Source organism: Bos mutus, chromosome 6 (genome assembly GCF_027580195.1).
Source record: "Bos mutus isolate GX-2022 chromosome 6, NWIPB_WYAK_1.1, whole genome shotgun sequence".
Taxonomy (NCBI): Eukaryota; Metazoa; Chordata; class Mammalia; order Artiodactyla; family Bovidae; genus Bos; species Bos mutus.
The window spans coordinates 99003489-99019830 of NC_091622.1; the positions used below are offsets into that span (position 1 = coordinate 99003489).

General features: G+C 49.7%; 1 protein-coding gene across 1 annotated transcript; it reads right to left on the reverse strand.

Annotated features, from left to right (window-relative positions):
* Positions 1-4365: 4365 nt before the first annotated feature.
* Positions 4366-10670, reverse strand: NKX6-1 (NK6 homeobox 1). The gene is made up of 3 exons (XM_014477297.2): positions 9900-10670; positions 7992-8164; positions 4366-5800 (listed from the first exon to the last, which is right to left on the reverse strand). Exons 1-3 carry the CDS (start codon positions 10561-10563, stop codon positions 5537-5539), a joined length of 1101 nt encoding a protein of 366 aa, XP_014332783.2. The 5' UTR covers positions 10564-10670; the 3' UTR covers positions 4366-5536.
* Between the last annotated feature and the right edge of the window lie 5672 nt (positions 10671-16342).

The window sequence follows — 16342 nt, forward strand, 5'->3', positions numbered from 1 at the left end:
ACTTTTTTCCAAGTGTGATATTCAATGGAAATATCTGGTCTGGGCCAGAAAATAAATGATGCATATCTAGATATTCATCTTTGAGGTGAATAATCTGTTGGATCAAAGAAGAAGATTGAAGCTTTCAGATAAACCTTCCAGTTTATGAAACCACCCCAAGCCAGTCTCTGGAATGCTCTGCTGTGCTTAGTTGTATCTGACTCTTTGCGACCCCATGGACTGTAGCCAGCCAGGCTCCTCTGTCCATGGAACTGTCCAGGCAAGCATACTGGAGTGGGTTGCCATGTTAATGCTGAAGACTGAACTTCAGGAAAATAGCCCAGCCCTTTTGTCCTCCCACACACACCATCGCTCTACTTTCCAGTCAAGCTTTTCATCAGTAGATGTGGGGCATATATTATTGTGATTTCTGCAGACCTTGAAAAAGGCTACATTAGAGAGACTGTTTCTCTGTGAAGCTGGAGTCTAAATGCTGCAGAACAAAATATACACCTTCTTGTCAAAAAAAGGAAGGGTAAAGAGGAACTGACTTTTTTTAAGTTATACTGGGAAGGCAGAAGAATATTTTTTGCATTTGTGTGTGTGTGTGTGGTGGAAAGGAGAAAGTTTATAGAAATCTGCTCAGATTAACCTAAAATAGAGTTTATAGATGAAATCTGCTGCTTCCTCTGTTGTTATTATGTGAGTCTATTGTCAGAGATTGACAAAAGAGTCAGTCTCTTTTAGGCTATTCAGTGCTAGGAGTTCTCAAGTGGAATTTCACCTCTCCTGTGTGTGTGTGAGTGTGAGTGTGTGTGCTGATGACCAGCTTAATGGACAAGACAGTGGAGATCTACCCTAGCTGGGCTCATAACACACTCATGTTCATGACATCAGGCTCTAAAAGTTGTCAAAGGCACTCTCAGGCTCTGTTGCCTAATACCGTATTTGTAAGAAGAGCTGGCCTCCAGTCCAGATTGCTTGCACACTGAACGGTGAGGGGCACACATCTTTCCAGGGAAGAATGAACCATTTTTGGTTCCTCCGAACTAGAGAAAGGGAAAGTGGATTACGGTACTCACGTGCTTGGGAAGCTGCTCAATAAACCACAACTTCTGGGAAAGAAGGTGTAGAGCTTTACAGAATCCTCTGAATGTGAGCCAAAGAAAGGTAAAATCAATTAGAACTGAGCCTGGAATTTGGGGACCAAGAAAGTAACTGAGTAGGAGCTTCAAACTGTGAACGCAGCTGGGACATCTGAGAGGCAGGAACAAGGCCCTTCGCTTCCAGGCTGAGTGCCCTCACCCAACCTCACTGGGTTTCCCTTTATAGGAAAAGACATTCATGTATAAAACAAAAATGAGAAAGCAGTTTTACCCTCCTTTAACCAAACACACACAGAGCCCTCATTTTTCTCATTTTGTTTTACACGTTGACACTTTGTTACCTATAAGCATTTTTAAAAGCAGAGGTGGAGTGGAGGATAGGGGAAATGCGTGAAGGTGATCAAAATGTAGAAAACATCTGGGCATGTAATGTACAGCCCAGTGATCATGGTTAACAATACTGTAGTGTATATGCAAAAGTCACTAAGAGACTAGATCTTAAAAGTTTTCATAATGAGGAAAAAAAAATGTGAGGTGATGGATATTAACTAGATGTATCATGATGATTATTTTGCAATATGTACATATGTCAAAACTTTATGTTGTATACCTTATACTTACACAATGTTATTTGTCAATTTTATCTTAATAAAACTAAGGAAAAATTTTTTAAATAATAGCAGAGGTGTATTGGGCCACTTGCTGTTACTTTTTGTTTTTAAATCATGACCCCTTTAGCTGTCATGACTGATTGGCAGGCTCAATCAGATGCTTATGGCTGGTTAAGGTCCTAAAATTTTTGAGCCATTATGAAAAATAATTCTTACTCTCCCTTGCTTAAGCTGTGGAGTGTTTCCTCAGCTTTCGTACCATGCTAACTCTTAGGAAAAACATTCCTGTTGTGCATGCATGGAACTAAACCTAACCAACCATGATAGAGGGGGCCTAAGTAAGGTACCCCCGCCCTCTCCTCCCTCACTCCGTTTTATGGTGCCAGTTGCAACTGGTGGCCAGCTGGAATCCTGGGTGGAAGTAAATTAACTGGAAACTCCAGTCACTGGTGCAGTCCCCTGGGATAAAGGAATGAATGCCAGTGCAACATGGCCTCAGAGCATACCTCTGGCTGCTGCCTGCACAACTCAGGGCTCATCAGTGCTCAGACTGGCAAGCACACACACTCTGTGTGCCCTCTGTATATCTGTCTGTAGGATGGGGGCCAGGCCACTAGCTTTCAGACTTCTCAGATGCTTTAAACACAAAGAGCTCAGAGAGAATGCTTCCTGAAGAAACTGGAAGAGGTGTCTCTCCACCTATCTAACTGGGGATAAATGCTATAGATCTAGGGGCTTCCCTGGTGACTCAGACGGTAAAGAATCCACCTGCAATGCAGGAGACCTGGGTTCAATCCCTGGGTTGGGAAGGTCCCCTGGAGAAGGGCATGGCAACCCATTCCAGTATTCTTGCCTGGAGAATTCCGTGGACAGAGGAGCCTGGCAGGCTGCAGACTGTGAGGTTGCAAAGAGTTGGTCACGACTAATCATAGCACATTTACTTCTTGGGAAATGATTCAGTCTTGGTTCCAAGTTTTCTATAAGTGATACTACTCTATTACTACTACTACTGGCATAATAGTTTTTATTATTATACTTCAGAAAGAGCATTTCTAATTATCTGGTGGATTGTTCCTTTCTTAGGAAGCAGGAATAAATAAAAAGTTGCTTGGCTTTTCAAGACAGAAGAAGGATGGAAGAAGGTAAAAGTAAGTAAATAAAGTAGATAAGAGACTTTCATTTGGTGCAAAATAACAAATAATAAAGTGGTGCTTTAGGATAACAGACTTGCCCCACCGCTAGGTTCTTTCAGAAAGAGAAAGATGAGAGGCAGAGGGAAGGAAAGAAGGAAGTGAGAAAGGGAAAAGATCGATCTTATTGTTTACATCTAGGATTTAAATTCAAAACCTCTTTTGAAATAGCTACCTCTCTGTAGGACACACACCTTAGTCTTTCGAAAGTGAAAGTGAAAGTTGCTAAGTCCTGTCCGACTCTCTGCCACCCCACGGACTATACAATCCATTGAATTCTCCAGGCCAGAATACTGGAATGGCTAGCTTTTCCCTTCTCCAAGGGATCTTCCCAACCCAGAGATCAAACCCGGGTCTCTCGCATTGCAGGCGGATTCTTTACCAGCTGAGCCACAAGAGAAGTCTCTCGAAGAGAACAGAAATTTAGAAGTTTAAAACTTATTGGGAACTTCATGGACCAACTAGAGAAAAGAAATAGGGCAGATTTGTATCCTTCCTTTCTATTAAACCATGCCGTGAGGAATGTAGCCTGCAATAATTTACTTCGATCAATTTCATTCGCAGTTTTTACTGTTTTTTTATTTTTATGTCATGTGGGTCTGAACAAAACAGACCCACACTTTTGTTACCTAACACACGCCTGAAGAATCTACTGAATCCTATTGATTTTCCTCCCTTTGAACACAGGCTCATTAACCTGAAACACTAAGGGGATAACTATATTTCACTGAGCCTATAACTGAGTGTCTGAAAACAGAAAGATCCCAAGACAGTAATACAGCTCTCTCCTCGGGATTCCCTATTTTTATTTTTTCACAATTTCAGCTGCAGAAGCTGTGATATTGCTTCCTTAATCCTAGAGAATCCTAGAGAAGAAGCTTTCTTGAAATATAGCCTTCTTTATTGTAATGTTTAGCAAAATCAGGGGTCCCAGTTTTCCACCAACTTCTGTATTTTTACAACCTACTGGGGAGAAAATGTTAGCATCAAACAGCAGCATTGCCCTGACAGCCAGTTCCACTGCCTCCTCTCAGCGAAGAAAGCTAAGGCTGAATTGAGAAGCGATCTTGGGTATATGGAAATGAGGTCTCCCCAAAACCTCCAGGGACTTTCTCACAAAGGAAAAAGCTATCAGGAAGAAATCAGACAGCACAGACAAGACAGCAGAGGCAGCCTGTTGGACAAGTCTCTCCAAGAAGCCCATTGAATGGGGCTGCATTTATCTTTCCAATCTAGGAGAATGAGAGATGTGACCTCCCCCCTTCCAAAATAATAATAATGTAACAATTATTTTACCCAAGAAACCAAAATAAAATGCTTGTGGTCTTGACTTTTATTTGAGATCTCAGATGAGATCAAATGGTCTATATAAACCCTTTGATTCAAGGCAACAGACTTCTTCAAACTGTTTTTTAATTTGATTTATCCTTTGAAACAGAAAGTGCATTACATTTAACTGGTCTTGCAAAGGGGGTTTTCTTCTCTTTACAAACCGAATTCCTTATATAAATTAATAAAAGTTAAAGATGCTAATATATCACCGTTATTAGCTTTAAAAAAGAAAACAATTTACATAGTCTATAGTATTCTTATGATACAAAACACTTCAAATTCAATTACAGCAACTAAATGGAGTTTTCTGTTTCTGACCCAGAGCGGTTGTAACAATTCCCACCATCTACTTTAACACGCATTTTTATCCGAAAGGAGTTAAATTAAATACAAGCTATCGTAGCCCCATCCCTCCCCAACACTTTCTTTAAATCACTAATAAATAGCAACAAACGACTGTGCAATTTCAGAGGGGGACAGAGAGGCTGGTTGGGGGCCTTCCCTGGTTCCACGTCTTCTATTTCAAGTCCTGGACGGGGGAAACCGGGCTCGGGGCCAGGGGTCGTAGAAGAGCCAGAGAGGATGTACTGGGGTGGGGGAGGTGGGGAAAGAGACTGAACAAATCCAGACCCGGGAGGGGCGCGAGAGGGGAGGGAGACTGAGAACATTCCTGTCTACGCTTCTCCAATTAATTTCAAAATAAAAGGGGAACCGTGTGGTTTAAATTGCTCTTAAAAGCGGGAGGGGAGCCGGGAGAAGGAGGTCCATCTTTTTATACCAAATTCCAAAAAGAAAGCATCTTACATTTTAAATATTCACAATAAAGTAACTTCTAGTCAGTGTGACTCACGATTTATTTACAAAGAGCCTTCAACAGGTTACTTTAGTCGCCACAGCAGTTTGCGGGGGGAGACTTGTCCCTCTTCCCATCGGTGGCGCCGAGGTCCCCCGCGCGGTGGGTGTCGGAGGGTCCAGACCGGGTCTCCCTCCGCGCTCCCCGCCCCGGCCGGTCTCCAGGCAAAACTGGGGTTGGGTGGGGTGGGGTAGTGGCGGGCGGGCGGTGTGAGGAGGGGGAGGGGGGAACACGGAGAGGGAGACGCGGCTGGGACAACGAGCGGGGGCGGAGGGTGGCCCCGCTGCAGCATCAGTTTGGTGCAATTCGTGGTCTTGTCTGCCACGTCTCGTCATCCTCCGAAGTCTCTGTCCCCTGCCCCTGCTCCACTCGTAGGTTACAAAAATAGATATGTACATCTTAGAAAAGCGCGGGGCCCCGGCGGGCGGGAGACGCGAGGCCGGCGGGCGCGCGGGCGGCGGGCGCTCAGGACGAGCCCTCGGTCTCGGACGCGTGCAGCAGGAGCCCGCCGCCGCCGCCGCCGCCGCTCGACTTGTGCTTCTTCAGCAGCTGCGTGATTTTCTCGTCGTCCGAGTTGGGGTCCAAGGGCTTGTTGTAGTCGTCGTCCTCCTCCTCGTTCTCCGAGGCCCCTTTCAGCCGCTCGGTCTCCGAGTCCTGCTTCTTCTTGGCCGTGGCCATCTCGGCTGCATGTTTCTTCCTCCACTTGGTCCGGCGGTTCTGGAACCAGACCTGGCAGACCGAGAAAGCGGAGAAGAGGGGAGATTCGGGGGGAGGCGGGGTGGTGGAAGGAATTTCCACGGAGCAGAGGAGCCAGGCCGTGGCCCCCGGCTCCTGCGGGCCGCCCCCACTTCCCCCGGATGGCGAGACGCGCTCCCCTGCGGCCCTCCCGCGTCCGGGCCGTCAAAGTCGGTCTCCATCGCCCGGGTCTTGTCTGCGGATCAGGCACCAACAAACTGCCTGCCGTTGCCATAGTGATAGCAACACAAGAGTATTGAGGTTGTCACTGAGCGATTTCTCAGAAGAAGGAAAAAAAAAAAAAAAAACTTGGAAACTTAAACTGAGTTTCCCTAAAAGACTTCGCTTGCCTACTTTCTAGTTGGAAGTAGAAAACTTCTCCCCTCCGTAAAGCTGCCTCCTAGTGACTGCAATTCTATTCGTTTTTTTACTTTCTCAGATTCAGGTATTTCAAACAATCTGAGGCGTACTTGCTTTTTAGTGAGATTTGTGGGGAAAGACACAGCATTTACACTAATAACCTCTGTTTTTTTCACTTTGGGATATTTGCCTGTTTCACTTATTTCCGGTCTGAAGACACACAAAAATGGTGAGTAAACACTCCCCTACCCATGTATACTTGTATGATGTGATGTCAAATAAAATACTGATAAAACACAAACCTTAAGTCAGTGATAATAACCAACATAAATGCATGAAAATATTTAATAGCTTAGTTGAAATCATCATAGCAGTTTGTGTGTCTCTGTCTCTCTGGTTTAATGTTTTTCATAAAACCAAAGATCAAGGCAAGAATCTTCATGAGTTACTTTTTAAAAGTGAAATTTTGCCAATTACATTATTTCCCACTATTAGCATGCCTGGTCTTTCAAATATTATTTCAATATTGATCCTTCCTAAGACATTCATTTTTATACAACTATTTTAAGCCTATTCATGATTTTTGACATTGTATTTGATACACGTATTTTAAACCTAAAGCACCAGCCGTAAGTAACCAATTTCCCAAATATATTGAAGCATCCTGTCTTTATGCTTCTCATCCATTTTCTCATCTGTTATGTATTTATCTAGAGAATCAGAATTGTTAAGAAAGTGATTTTTAGTTTCTTTATGCAGTTATAATAATTCACTTCTAGCCACGTAGACATATTTATGGTGACAAATGAAGACCTCCAGACTACTGTGGTAAACTTTGTACCAACCACTGCAAAAAATAATCTTAACAGTGATGGTACTCTAATGGTCATGTAGAAAATCACTCCTGAAATGCATTGATATAGATATCTATATATATATATATATACATACACACACACACACACACATAGAGAGAGAGCAAGATATAGCAAACTGAAGAACAAAAGGGAATACTGGAAATACAGGAAACCACTAGATTTACGGTACACAGCTGTTTCCATCCCTTTATTTTTCAGGGAAAGAGTTCTCCAATTTGATTCCCTGGAAATTTACTGTACAACTCAATTATAAGCTAAGTGACATTTTAATTATAAATTGTAATAAACAGTAAAACCTTACATATATTGATAAACTTCTATTTCATAATACAGTCATAATCTTGTTAATTCACTTGGAAAATTACTACTCCAAAGTGACTGCCTTCAGGCTCAGTTAAAAGCAGGTGCATCCATGTTAAGGGGTCAAATCGTGTGGATTTTTTTTTTTTAACCTGTAAGTTAATACAGTAGCACTATAATGCTGATCTACATTAGGAAATTCTTTAACTAGTGGAGCCTGAATTGACAAGCAAAAGCTTGAATATGCTTACAAATAGAACAAATAGAAGCTATCTAACTGGCCTCATCTATTCTCAGGGCTGATATTTCAGTAATGCTTTTATTCTCTAATAATGGAGAGTTCCCCCAGCACATGCTGCTATCTAGATTAACCTGATTTCAAAGGCGGGGGCTTGATTCCTTTCGTTCATCAACAGTTTGCCCGCCTGTGAGACCCAGAGCCTTTGTAACTTACTCCCCTCCACCAACCTCCTTCGCTGATCTCAGCTCTCCCCAGTCTCCGCAGACCCGCACCCCTGGGCGGGTGGCTATTTGTTAGTTTGGTGTGTGTGTGTGTGTGTGTGTGTGTGTGTGTGTGTGTGTGTGTAGGTACACGCACACGGCGAACACAGGGGCGCTATTCCTCGAGGTTTGCAAGGTCCACTCACCTTGACCTGACTCTCCGTCATCCCCAACGAATAGGCCAAGCGAGCCCTCTCGGGCCCCGCCAAGTATTTCGTTTGTTCGAAAGTCTTCTCCAGGGCAAAGATCTGCTGGCCCGAGAACGTGGGTCTCGTGTGTTTCCTCTTCCCATCTTTGTCCAACAAGATGGATCCTTGATCTAGGAGACAGATTTTTTAAAAGGGAATGGAAGAAGCAATCAGTTATCAGCGGCTCCACTGAGAAGAAACGAACTCCAGAAACCACGTTGCGGTGGGAACCGAGAGCGTGCTCCTCTGCAGTACTGAGAAATCCTGGGGGGCGCTTACGGCCCCACGGCTCTTCCCCCCTTTGCTTTTTTTACACCCACCTGTTTCTTGTTGTTTTTTGTCTTTTAAGCGGGTGTGCTTGGAACTGCATTAAATAACCTTTGGCCCAACAACGATGTCCAACTGAGAGCTCATCGCTCAAGTTTGCCGAGGCTGAATCGCTAGGGCCCTGGAAACGGAGTGCGGGGCTGGGGACTGGTGGGCAAGTCCCCTTCCTCGCCGTCTAGTCTAGTTGGGGGCGCTCGGTCTCTGGGCCTTTGCGTGGGACGACTAATTTTGTTCCTCGAACGCTTTCCTAACCTGTGCCCGAGCCACAAAGGGCGCCTTGTTTTAGAAATACAAGCGAGCTAAGTCGCCCCCCAACCCTAACGCCGCTGCGGCCGAGGGGAGGGGGCGTCGCCTTTGTTGGAGGTCCCTACGTGGCCCTCCGAACACACACAAAAGCGTCTCCCCGACACCCTCACCCGCCCCCGCCACTCCCCCTCCCCGCGCCACCCCAGTCCCGAGGCTCCCCAAGGGAGCCTCCACTTGGCTCTCCCAACTTCCCTCAGTTACTGCCGCTCAGCCACAGAGCTGAGACGTGAGATCCAGAGACGTGAGAAACTTCGGGGACTCGGTCAAAAGCAAAGAACTGAGCGAGAAAAGGACCGGGCACTGGGCCCTCAATGCCACCCAGGAGGATGGGAGCTGCGTCGGCGAGCTGGCCAACTACCTAGATTAGAGCGATCCTGGGCTGACTCAGTTGGTTTCCAGCAAAATCTTTGCGGGATGTTGCATTGCCCCCCATCCTTGTCCCGCCGCCTGGTTCATCCTCCGGTTCTTTCTCCTATTAGGATGTTGAGAGCCACGACGCCCCTCAATATGTCCAGGCCCAAGGCGTCCCGGCCCTTGGGGCCGAGGCAGGTGGAAAAAACCAGAGCCCAGCGGTGGCGAGCGGCCCGAAGTGGCACTCGACCGCGGACCTGTCTTCAGTGGGCTCCCTGGGCTGCATGTACTCGCAGGACGAAGGGGGGCGGTGAAGACGACCAGGTGAGGTGGGGACACCCTGGACCAAGTCGCACATGCAAACACAAGCGTTCGGCTCAGGGCTGTGAAGGGCTCCTCGATGCCGTTCCCCAGCAGGAGGCCAGTGAGGCTGCGAAGATCGAATGGGACTTTGGCCTGGGACACGGGAAAGCTGGAGTGCGGGCGGGTCACTCCGCAAGGGGCAGTAGCCCCTCTTGCCCTCAGCACCTCTCTAACCCAGGAGGGGCCTACGGTTCCGGGCCAGGCTGTTTCGGGAGCAGCCGAGGCCTTGGGTGAGACACACGTCCCGCACACCGCGGTGTGTTTCACGGAGACGCATGCACACGCGCTCTGCTTCGCGTGCCCGGGACTTGTGAAGAGGGGCCGCCTGGACACACCGTGGCGCTCAGGAAAGCAAGAATCCCTCCCCGAACGCCCTGGCCCACCCTAAATCTTGTGATTCTGGCCCTGCCAAACTGCTCGGCGGGCAAGAGGGTGGACCTGGACGCTTGCACACCAGAGGCCGTGACCTGAGAGCGGGCAGAACCAGCACAAGTGGGCGCAGCAGGCGACTGTACTCACGAGGGGTGCAGGCCAGGCGGGCGTCCCTCCAGGGTGGGCTCTGCATCACTCCCGGCCAGAAGATAGGCGTCCGTCCGGGCAGCTCGGCGAGCGGCTTCGGGTACCGACCCACGGCGGCCACGGCCGCGGCGCTGGGGCTGAAGTAGAGCCCGGGCGGCGGCGGCGGCGGGCTCAGGCTGCTGAAACGGGGCAGGCCGGCCAGGAGCCCCGCTGGCGACGAGGCGGCGGCGGCCGCCGCTGCGGCTGCGGCAGCAGCAGCCGAAGCGGAGGTGGACGAGGAAGAGGAGGATGAGGAGGACCCAGAGGGCGAGGCGGAAGGCAGGGCGGCCCCTGAGGCCACCGGCATGGAGGGCCGGCTCAGGATGTCGTTGATGCCGTGCGGGGTGGCGGCCGAGAGCTGCTGCGGGGGGCTGCCCAGGGCCGAGAGCCCCCCCGCGGCCGGGGGCTTCAGGTTGCCCGGGTTGTGAGCGCCCAAAGGCGGGGAGGGAGACGACGAGGAGGACGAGGAGGACGAGGAGGAGGGGGGGCCGGCGGGCAGCGGGGGGTAGGCGGCGGGGTACAGCGGGGTCTTCATTTCTGCCATGCTGTGCAGGGCGGCCAGGGGCGGGCTGCTGAGCAGGAACGCGCTCTGCCGGGGGCCCTCCATCGCCCCCACCGCTAACATCCCACGACCAGGCCGGAGCCCGCGGCCACGCAGCTAGGGCGCCGGCCCCTACCCCTCGGCGGGGCTCCGAAGAGCGAGAAGCGCCGCGGGCGCGAGCAAGGAGGCGCTCGGCGGCGCACCCGGGGGCGACGTGCCAACGGGGCCAGGAATGCCGCCGCCGAGAATTGCTCTCGGAACTGCGCAGCAGAAATGTCCAAACACACCAGTGGAGAGGCGGTGGCTGGCCGAGACCAGCGAGCAGCGTCCGGGTGGTTTGGGCTGTCCTTTCCCTGCTAGAGTCCTGGATTCAATCTCGGGCTCCTCGTTTCTTCCTCACTTTTTCCTCGCCGCTCAAAGAGCGCAACTTCTCATCTTCTCCCTCTTGGAAATAAGCAAAACCAAACCCCGTCCGGCCCCAGAGAGCTCGTAACAAAGTTAAGAATCACCGAATCTGAGGTGGGGAGAGTTGGGGGTGGGGGGCCGGCTCGCTTTCTTCGGGGAGATTCAAAGGATGCCGGGTTCCGCTCGACGAGCTCCAGTCTTACTTGGATGCCCTGCTCTTTGGGCCACGAGGTTGATTTCGCACTCGGCGCGCGGAGCGCGCAGGGAGAGAGCGCATCTAACCCGCGGGAGGGTTGGCCTCTGGGCGGGCTTCCTCCGCCTGCTCTGCCCGAGGCTTCGGCGCCAGAAAGGGCAGTGTCACCGATCTCCGCGGCTCCCAGACTCGGCGCGCCGACCCGTCTTCCCCTGTGCGCCACGGGGTACTAGAGTTGAAATATTGAAAAGAAAAAGAAGGGGAAAAAAAGTGGGAGGAAAAACACAGAAAAGCAAAGACTTAAGTGAAAAGTCTGACGCCTTCAGTTATGGCTCCACTCGTCTGTCCACTTCTGCAAAAGGGCCTGGCGACCCCGGCCCCACCCCGCCCCCAGCGCCCTCTCTTCCTCTCACTCTCCGCCTTTGCCTCTTCTGTCTCGCATTTTCTTAGCGACTCCACAGGCTTCGCTTTTCTAAGTCCTGTCCTCCGGCCAAGCTGACCCCCTCTCCGAGGCTGTTCCACTACCTCTCTCTCTCCTCTCCTTGCTCCCTCCGGGCCTGACAGTTCAGATGAAGCTCTCAAAGGTAATAAAACATTTGCATCACTCCCTACCCCTCTTTAGCTGGGGGACGAGAGGGAGGGGCAGATGGGGGGTCCAAAATGAGAACTTTGAAGGACGTCACTCCGAGGCAGCCGCGAAGGGCGGGCCCGAGGAGCGGGGAGGGTGGGGTGCAAGCCGGGGGCGTAACCACCGTCTCCAATAGCGCTCTGCCTGGGGCCTCGCGTCGCCTCCGGGTCACGCCCACTCGGAAGCGCCGCGCCTTCTGATTGGCTGAAGGGGGCTAGCCGTAGGACCGCGCCCGCCTGGTTCCCGCCCCCTCCCACTTCTATCCCGCCGGTGGGCGGGGCCAGGGGGCGAGGCCTGACGAGTGGTGCGGTTCGGCCGCTGGGCCAGTGGACGCCTCAATTAATTGTGTTAAATAAAATGGGAAAGGGGAGGGGGGCAGAGCAGAGACGAAGAGGGTATTACTTTTTAAAGAGAAGAATAATGAAAACCCAGCCCTTTTATGGAAGAGCAGTTCATATTCTTCCCTCGCCTCCCCCTCGCCTGCTCTCGTCACCCTAGCCCCCCTTCCCCCACGAGCTCACGACGCCTCACCTCGAACAGAGTCTGGTCTCTTGTAAAATGGAGCTAATGGAGCAGGCAGCCGGCGCAGCCCTGGCCTAGCTCCTTCTTTTGAAGGGATTAATTAAAGGCCATCTGGGCTCTCCCAGGATTGTGTAAATTAATTTGTTGCTCCTTAAGCCTTAGAGATGTCCTTAATCCCCTTGTAGGCCGAAGGATCGCCCTATTCCATCTTTGCCACCTCCCCGCTTTCCTTCTCTGTTTCTTCTCTTTCACTTTTCTTTTTATTCCTGGGTTTCCCCCCACCTCCACACACACAAGATGTTATCATTTATAGGTTTACTCCATTCTCAGGGAACGGAATCAGCTTATTGGGAGCATTTGTTTCTCATGTGATGTTTCAACCTGGGAGCAGTGAACTTTTTAAACTTTTCTCCCCTGTGAGCATTATTTGTTTTGAGTTTTACGGGGTCAGAATCACCAAAATTGAGGTGGAGTCTTTAGATACAATAGTATCTGGTACACATACACACACCCCTTCACAACCATCTCGAAAACTCTTACCCCTTTCTCAACCCCAGAATGTTTCGGGAGATGGAGACTTCCCGGCTTCTGGGCTGTGATGATGGGATGTCAGGGTTTAGGTGTTGGACGGCGGTTTCTCTTATTCCCTCTCAATTTCTTCCATAGCTGGATATCTTTAAATTTCCAGGAGCGTTGAGCTGTGTACACGGGGAAGGAAGACCCTTGCACAATTTTGAGATTTAAGGGTATTAAAGTAGCACACCATGGAGGGATAATCACTACAGTAGTTTGGACGAGATCATTAAGTCCAAACTTAATCAGCAGAAAATTGAAATAAATAAGGAATACAATTCGATCGGCACCACCCATGGACCGAGTTTGGCTGTGAGAGCCAAAAGCTCTTATTTGCATCCCAGCACTGAAAGCCAGAGGGCTTATTCCACTTAGATAACCTAGGGTTTCCGCTGCACTGATCTTTTAAAGGTAGCAACTTGAGCTTGAGTTTGAGAGGTTTTTGTTTACCTTTTGCCACTTTTGTTATTCACTTCTGATATAAAAATAACGTTCCCTCTCGATTATTTTTCATTAATTTCGAGACTGGGCTAAACCTATCACTACACAGACCATAGACTCTGACTAAGGGGAGGGTAAGATCCTTCTTCAATGTGAATTGTGCTGAGTAGGGCAAGAAGACAGATGATGAAGGGGCCGTCTGTATTTCCCCGTGAGGATGTTTGCTGGGTTGTGGGTATAAACTCCAGCGCCCTGTCCTTGGGCCACTAGGGGAACTCCAGTAGGAGGGAGGCACATGTAGCCCGACCGTGGCCCGAGAGTTGGGGTCCTCTGCTTCCCGATTCGTTAAAAACGAAACTTTATCTCGCCTCGGGAGTCTCCAGGACGGCTGTGACACACAACCCTTTGCCTGAACCCCTCGCCTGGACCCGGAGCGAACTCCTCACCTCCCCCGCACACCTCACACCACATTCTCCAGGACTAGGTAGGAATGGAGAGGGAAGGAAGCCAGTGATCCCCAAATACTCCAATTTCAAAAAGCGACTTCACTTTATTTCATGTAAATAGCCTGACCTGGGAAAGCATTGAACATTTTCCGACTGTAAATCTAGTATATGATTTGGTGTGGGTGATGTAGAAATAGAGCAAAACCAGAAAGACCGACCAACCCGCCGAACCACTGATTCAACTCCACCCAATTCTGGGTTAATTGCCATCGGTAAATAATTGCAAAGCTTGGGTGCCGATTGGAAGTCTCAATCGTTTGCTTTTATTTATCACTCACATTGCGGAATTAAAACAGCAGTGTTGTTCTTAATTGTGACAATAAAAACATCTGGGGTCTATGTACCTAGATCCCGGGGGATGAGCCTTGGGTGCCCAAATCCCGCGTGGGGCAATGAAATTCAGACGCTCACGGTGAGGCGCGGCCGAAGGAAGGCCGGTCGGTGTCTCCTGCCTGGTGCTGTTATCATGGTCGATCTGCTCCGTCTGTCTCCAGCTGGGAGCCGGGAGAGCGAGGGGCATCCTCGAAGGGGGTGGGCTATTGGGAGAGACGACCCTGCCCCTGCAGAGCGTAAACCACCTTCCGGACCGCGTCCTAGAGGAGCAGATCCCGACGCGGATTCGGGAGGCGGGTTTATGGTCAGGGCCATCTTACACGCCGCATACACACGCCCTAAAGAATCAGGGCTTCTCTCCCTCGGGGAGCACCCCCTTCAAGACCCGCGCGGGGTTCTGCCCACGACCTAAGACAGCCCGGCATTTCTAAGCAACCCTTGCGAATGGAACGTGTCACACGAGCTCACGACCCCCTTTGCCTCCTGCGTCTCTGCACTATATATATATATATATATTGGAAAGCGATTGATTTGCATTTTAATTGAAAAATAAATGAAAATGGTTTGGCAAATTCGGAGGTTGCCAAAAGAGCTAAAGGGTAGGGGTAAAGAAGGCGACGCCCCGCTCCCCAGCCCCTGGACTTCCTTTTAGCCTGCAGACCAGGGCCTCCGCTTTCAAGTTACTGTTTTCAGTCGGTTCCTACTATGATGCAGCCTGCGCCACGCAGTTGACCATCCCACCCTTGGTCTTAACCCTGAACTCGGACGCCTAGCGAGTTGTGCTACTTCTGTTTTAAATGGAAGGAGCAGAGCCTAAATTCAGAGTAATTCACAGAGGAATGCAAATGAAATCTCAGCTAACTGTACTTAAATTCAGCAGTCTGTCGGGGATGAATGATAACTATTCTTCCCCAAATATATTAACGTCAAACAAAGGTCGGGGTACTCAAGTGTAGCCACAGGAAGCCAATTCTAAATTCAGAGAAGGAGGGAGGAGGGGGAGGAAGGGAATTTTGTGTGTTTCAGGCCAAAACCCACTCCAAAGGGTGTTTGCCTGAATTGTCCCAATGACTTCTTTAATAACTCCACTTGGGTCGAGGAATGGGGCTCGTTCGGGCTGAACCTGGAGGCCGGTTGGGTTTACAGTTCCTGTTAAAAAGAGGGGTTGAGTGGAGCCGGTGGCTAAGTAGAAACTTAAGGGAGAAGGAAGGAAGTCCACCGTCTTGGAATCACCCAGTCTCTGAGAAGGAGAGCACGACTGTGTGCATCTCTTTGCATGCCCTAAAGGCGGTTTTACGGAAACTGGATCCTTGGCCGCTTCTGCTGACCAGGAATTAGGGAGACTACTTGGGAAGGGTCGGGGTACAGAGAGGCCTACAAATGCCAGGTGGGGAAGAGCCCTGGGGGAATCCTGCTGTCGGCCTAGCTCTCCCTGCCGAGACCAACACAAAATGAGAGAGGGAACCGATCCCCTGTAGACAGCCTTGTGGAATCTACTACCAAAATGGTTTGGAATTTCATACCAGCCTCCACCTCCCCTCTCCCAGCTCCCATCGGGGATCTTCAATGTGACAACACGGCACCCCTTCACACACCTACAGAAGCTGTCCTGGGAGACATGTGCACTCGGAAGGGAGTGTTGTGAAAAGTCCCAGAAGATGAAAAATTCTAAGTCTAAATGTCTGCAATATCAAAACTGGATTCAGGAGTGAGAGGAAATGCAAGAAAACACCGATGACCTGCTAGAGAGAAAACTAGTATTGAACTTCAGCAAAGCACACATAACTTTAGCAAACATATCTGCATGTGTAACACCCAAGCCCAGCATGCCCCCGAGTATTTTCTACAAAGACCCATTCGCTTCCAGGGAAGGTACATGCTTTGATGTACATTCTGGAAACCAAGATCCACTGTGGATTCCTCCATGTGCTTGAAGGAATGTCAGTGAATGTCTACAATTTCCTTAAAAAATAAAATGCTGGTTCAGTTTCACCACCAGGTTAAACAGGATCTGATGTGAACGGCCGGTAAAAAAATTTACACCTGTATACATGACGTCCACGGAGCATAATGTAAATAATTTTAAACAAGCCGGTGAACTAGTTCCTCTTTCAGTCCCCCTAAAAGGTGCTGCTTCTGACTTGGGTGTGCTTGCGTGTCTCAGCATTGGTCCTTTCAGCCGACTCACCCTGTGCGACTCCTTCTTCCATGAAAAAAAGTTGTCCTATTTGCATCACTGCCTCGCTTACAGTGCCTGGGTCC

Excerpts from the sequence above, each read along its gene's own strand:
- NKX6-1 (XM_014477297.2), bottom strand. The coding sequence starts at position 10,563 with ATGTTAGCGGTGGGGGCGATGGAGGGCCCCCGGCAGAGCGCGTTCCTG. Across the intron at positions 8,165-9,899 it reads CCGCCTGGCCTGCACCCCTC|ATCAAGGATCCATCTTGTTG; the intron begins GTGAGTACAGTC and ends TCTGTCTCCTAG. Across the intron at positions 5,801-7,991 it reads TGACGGAGAGTCAGGTCAAG|GTCTGGTTCCAGAACCGCCG; the intron begins GTGAGTGGACCT and ends TCGGTCTGCCAG.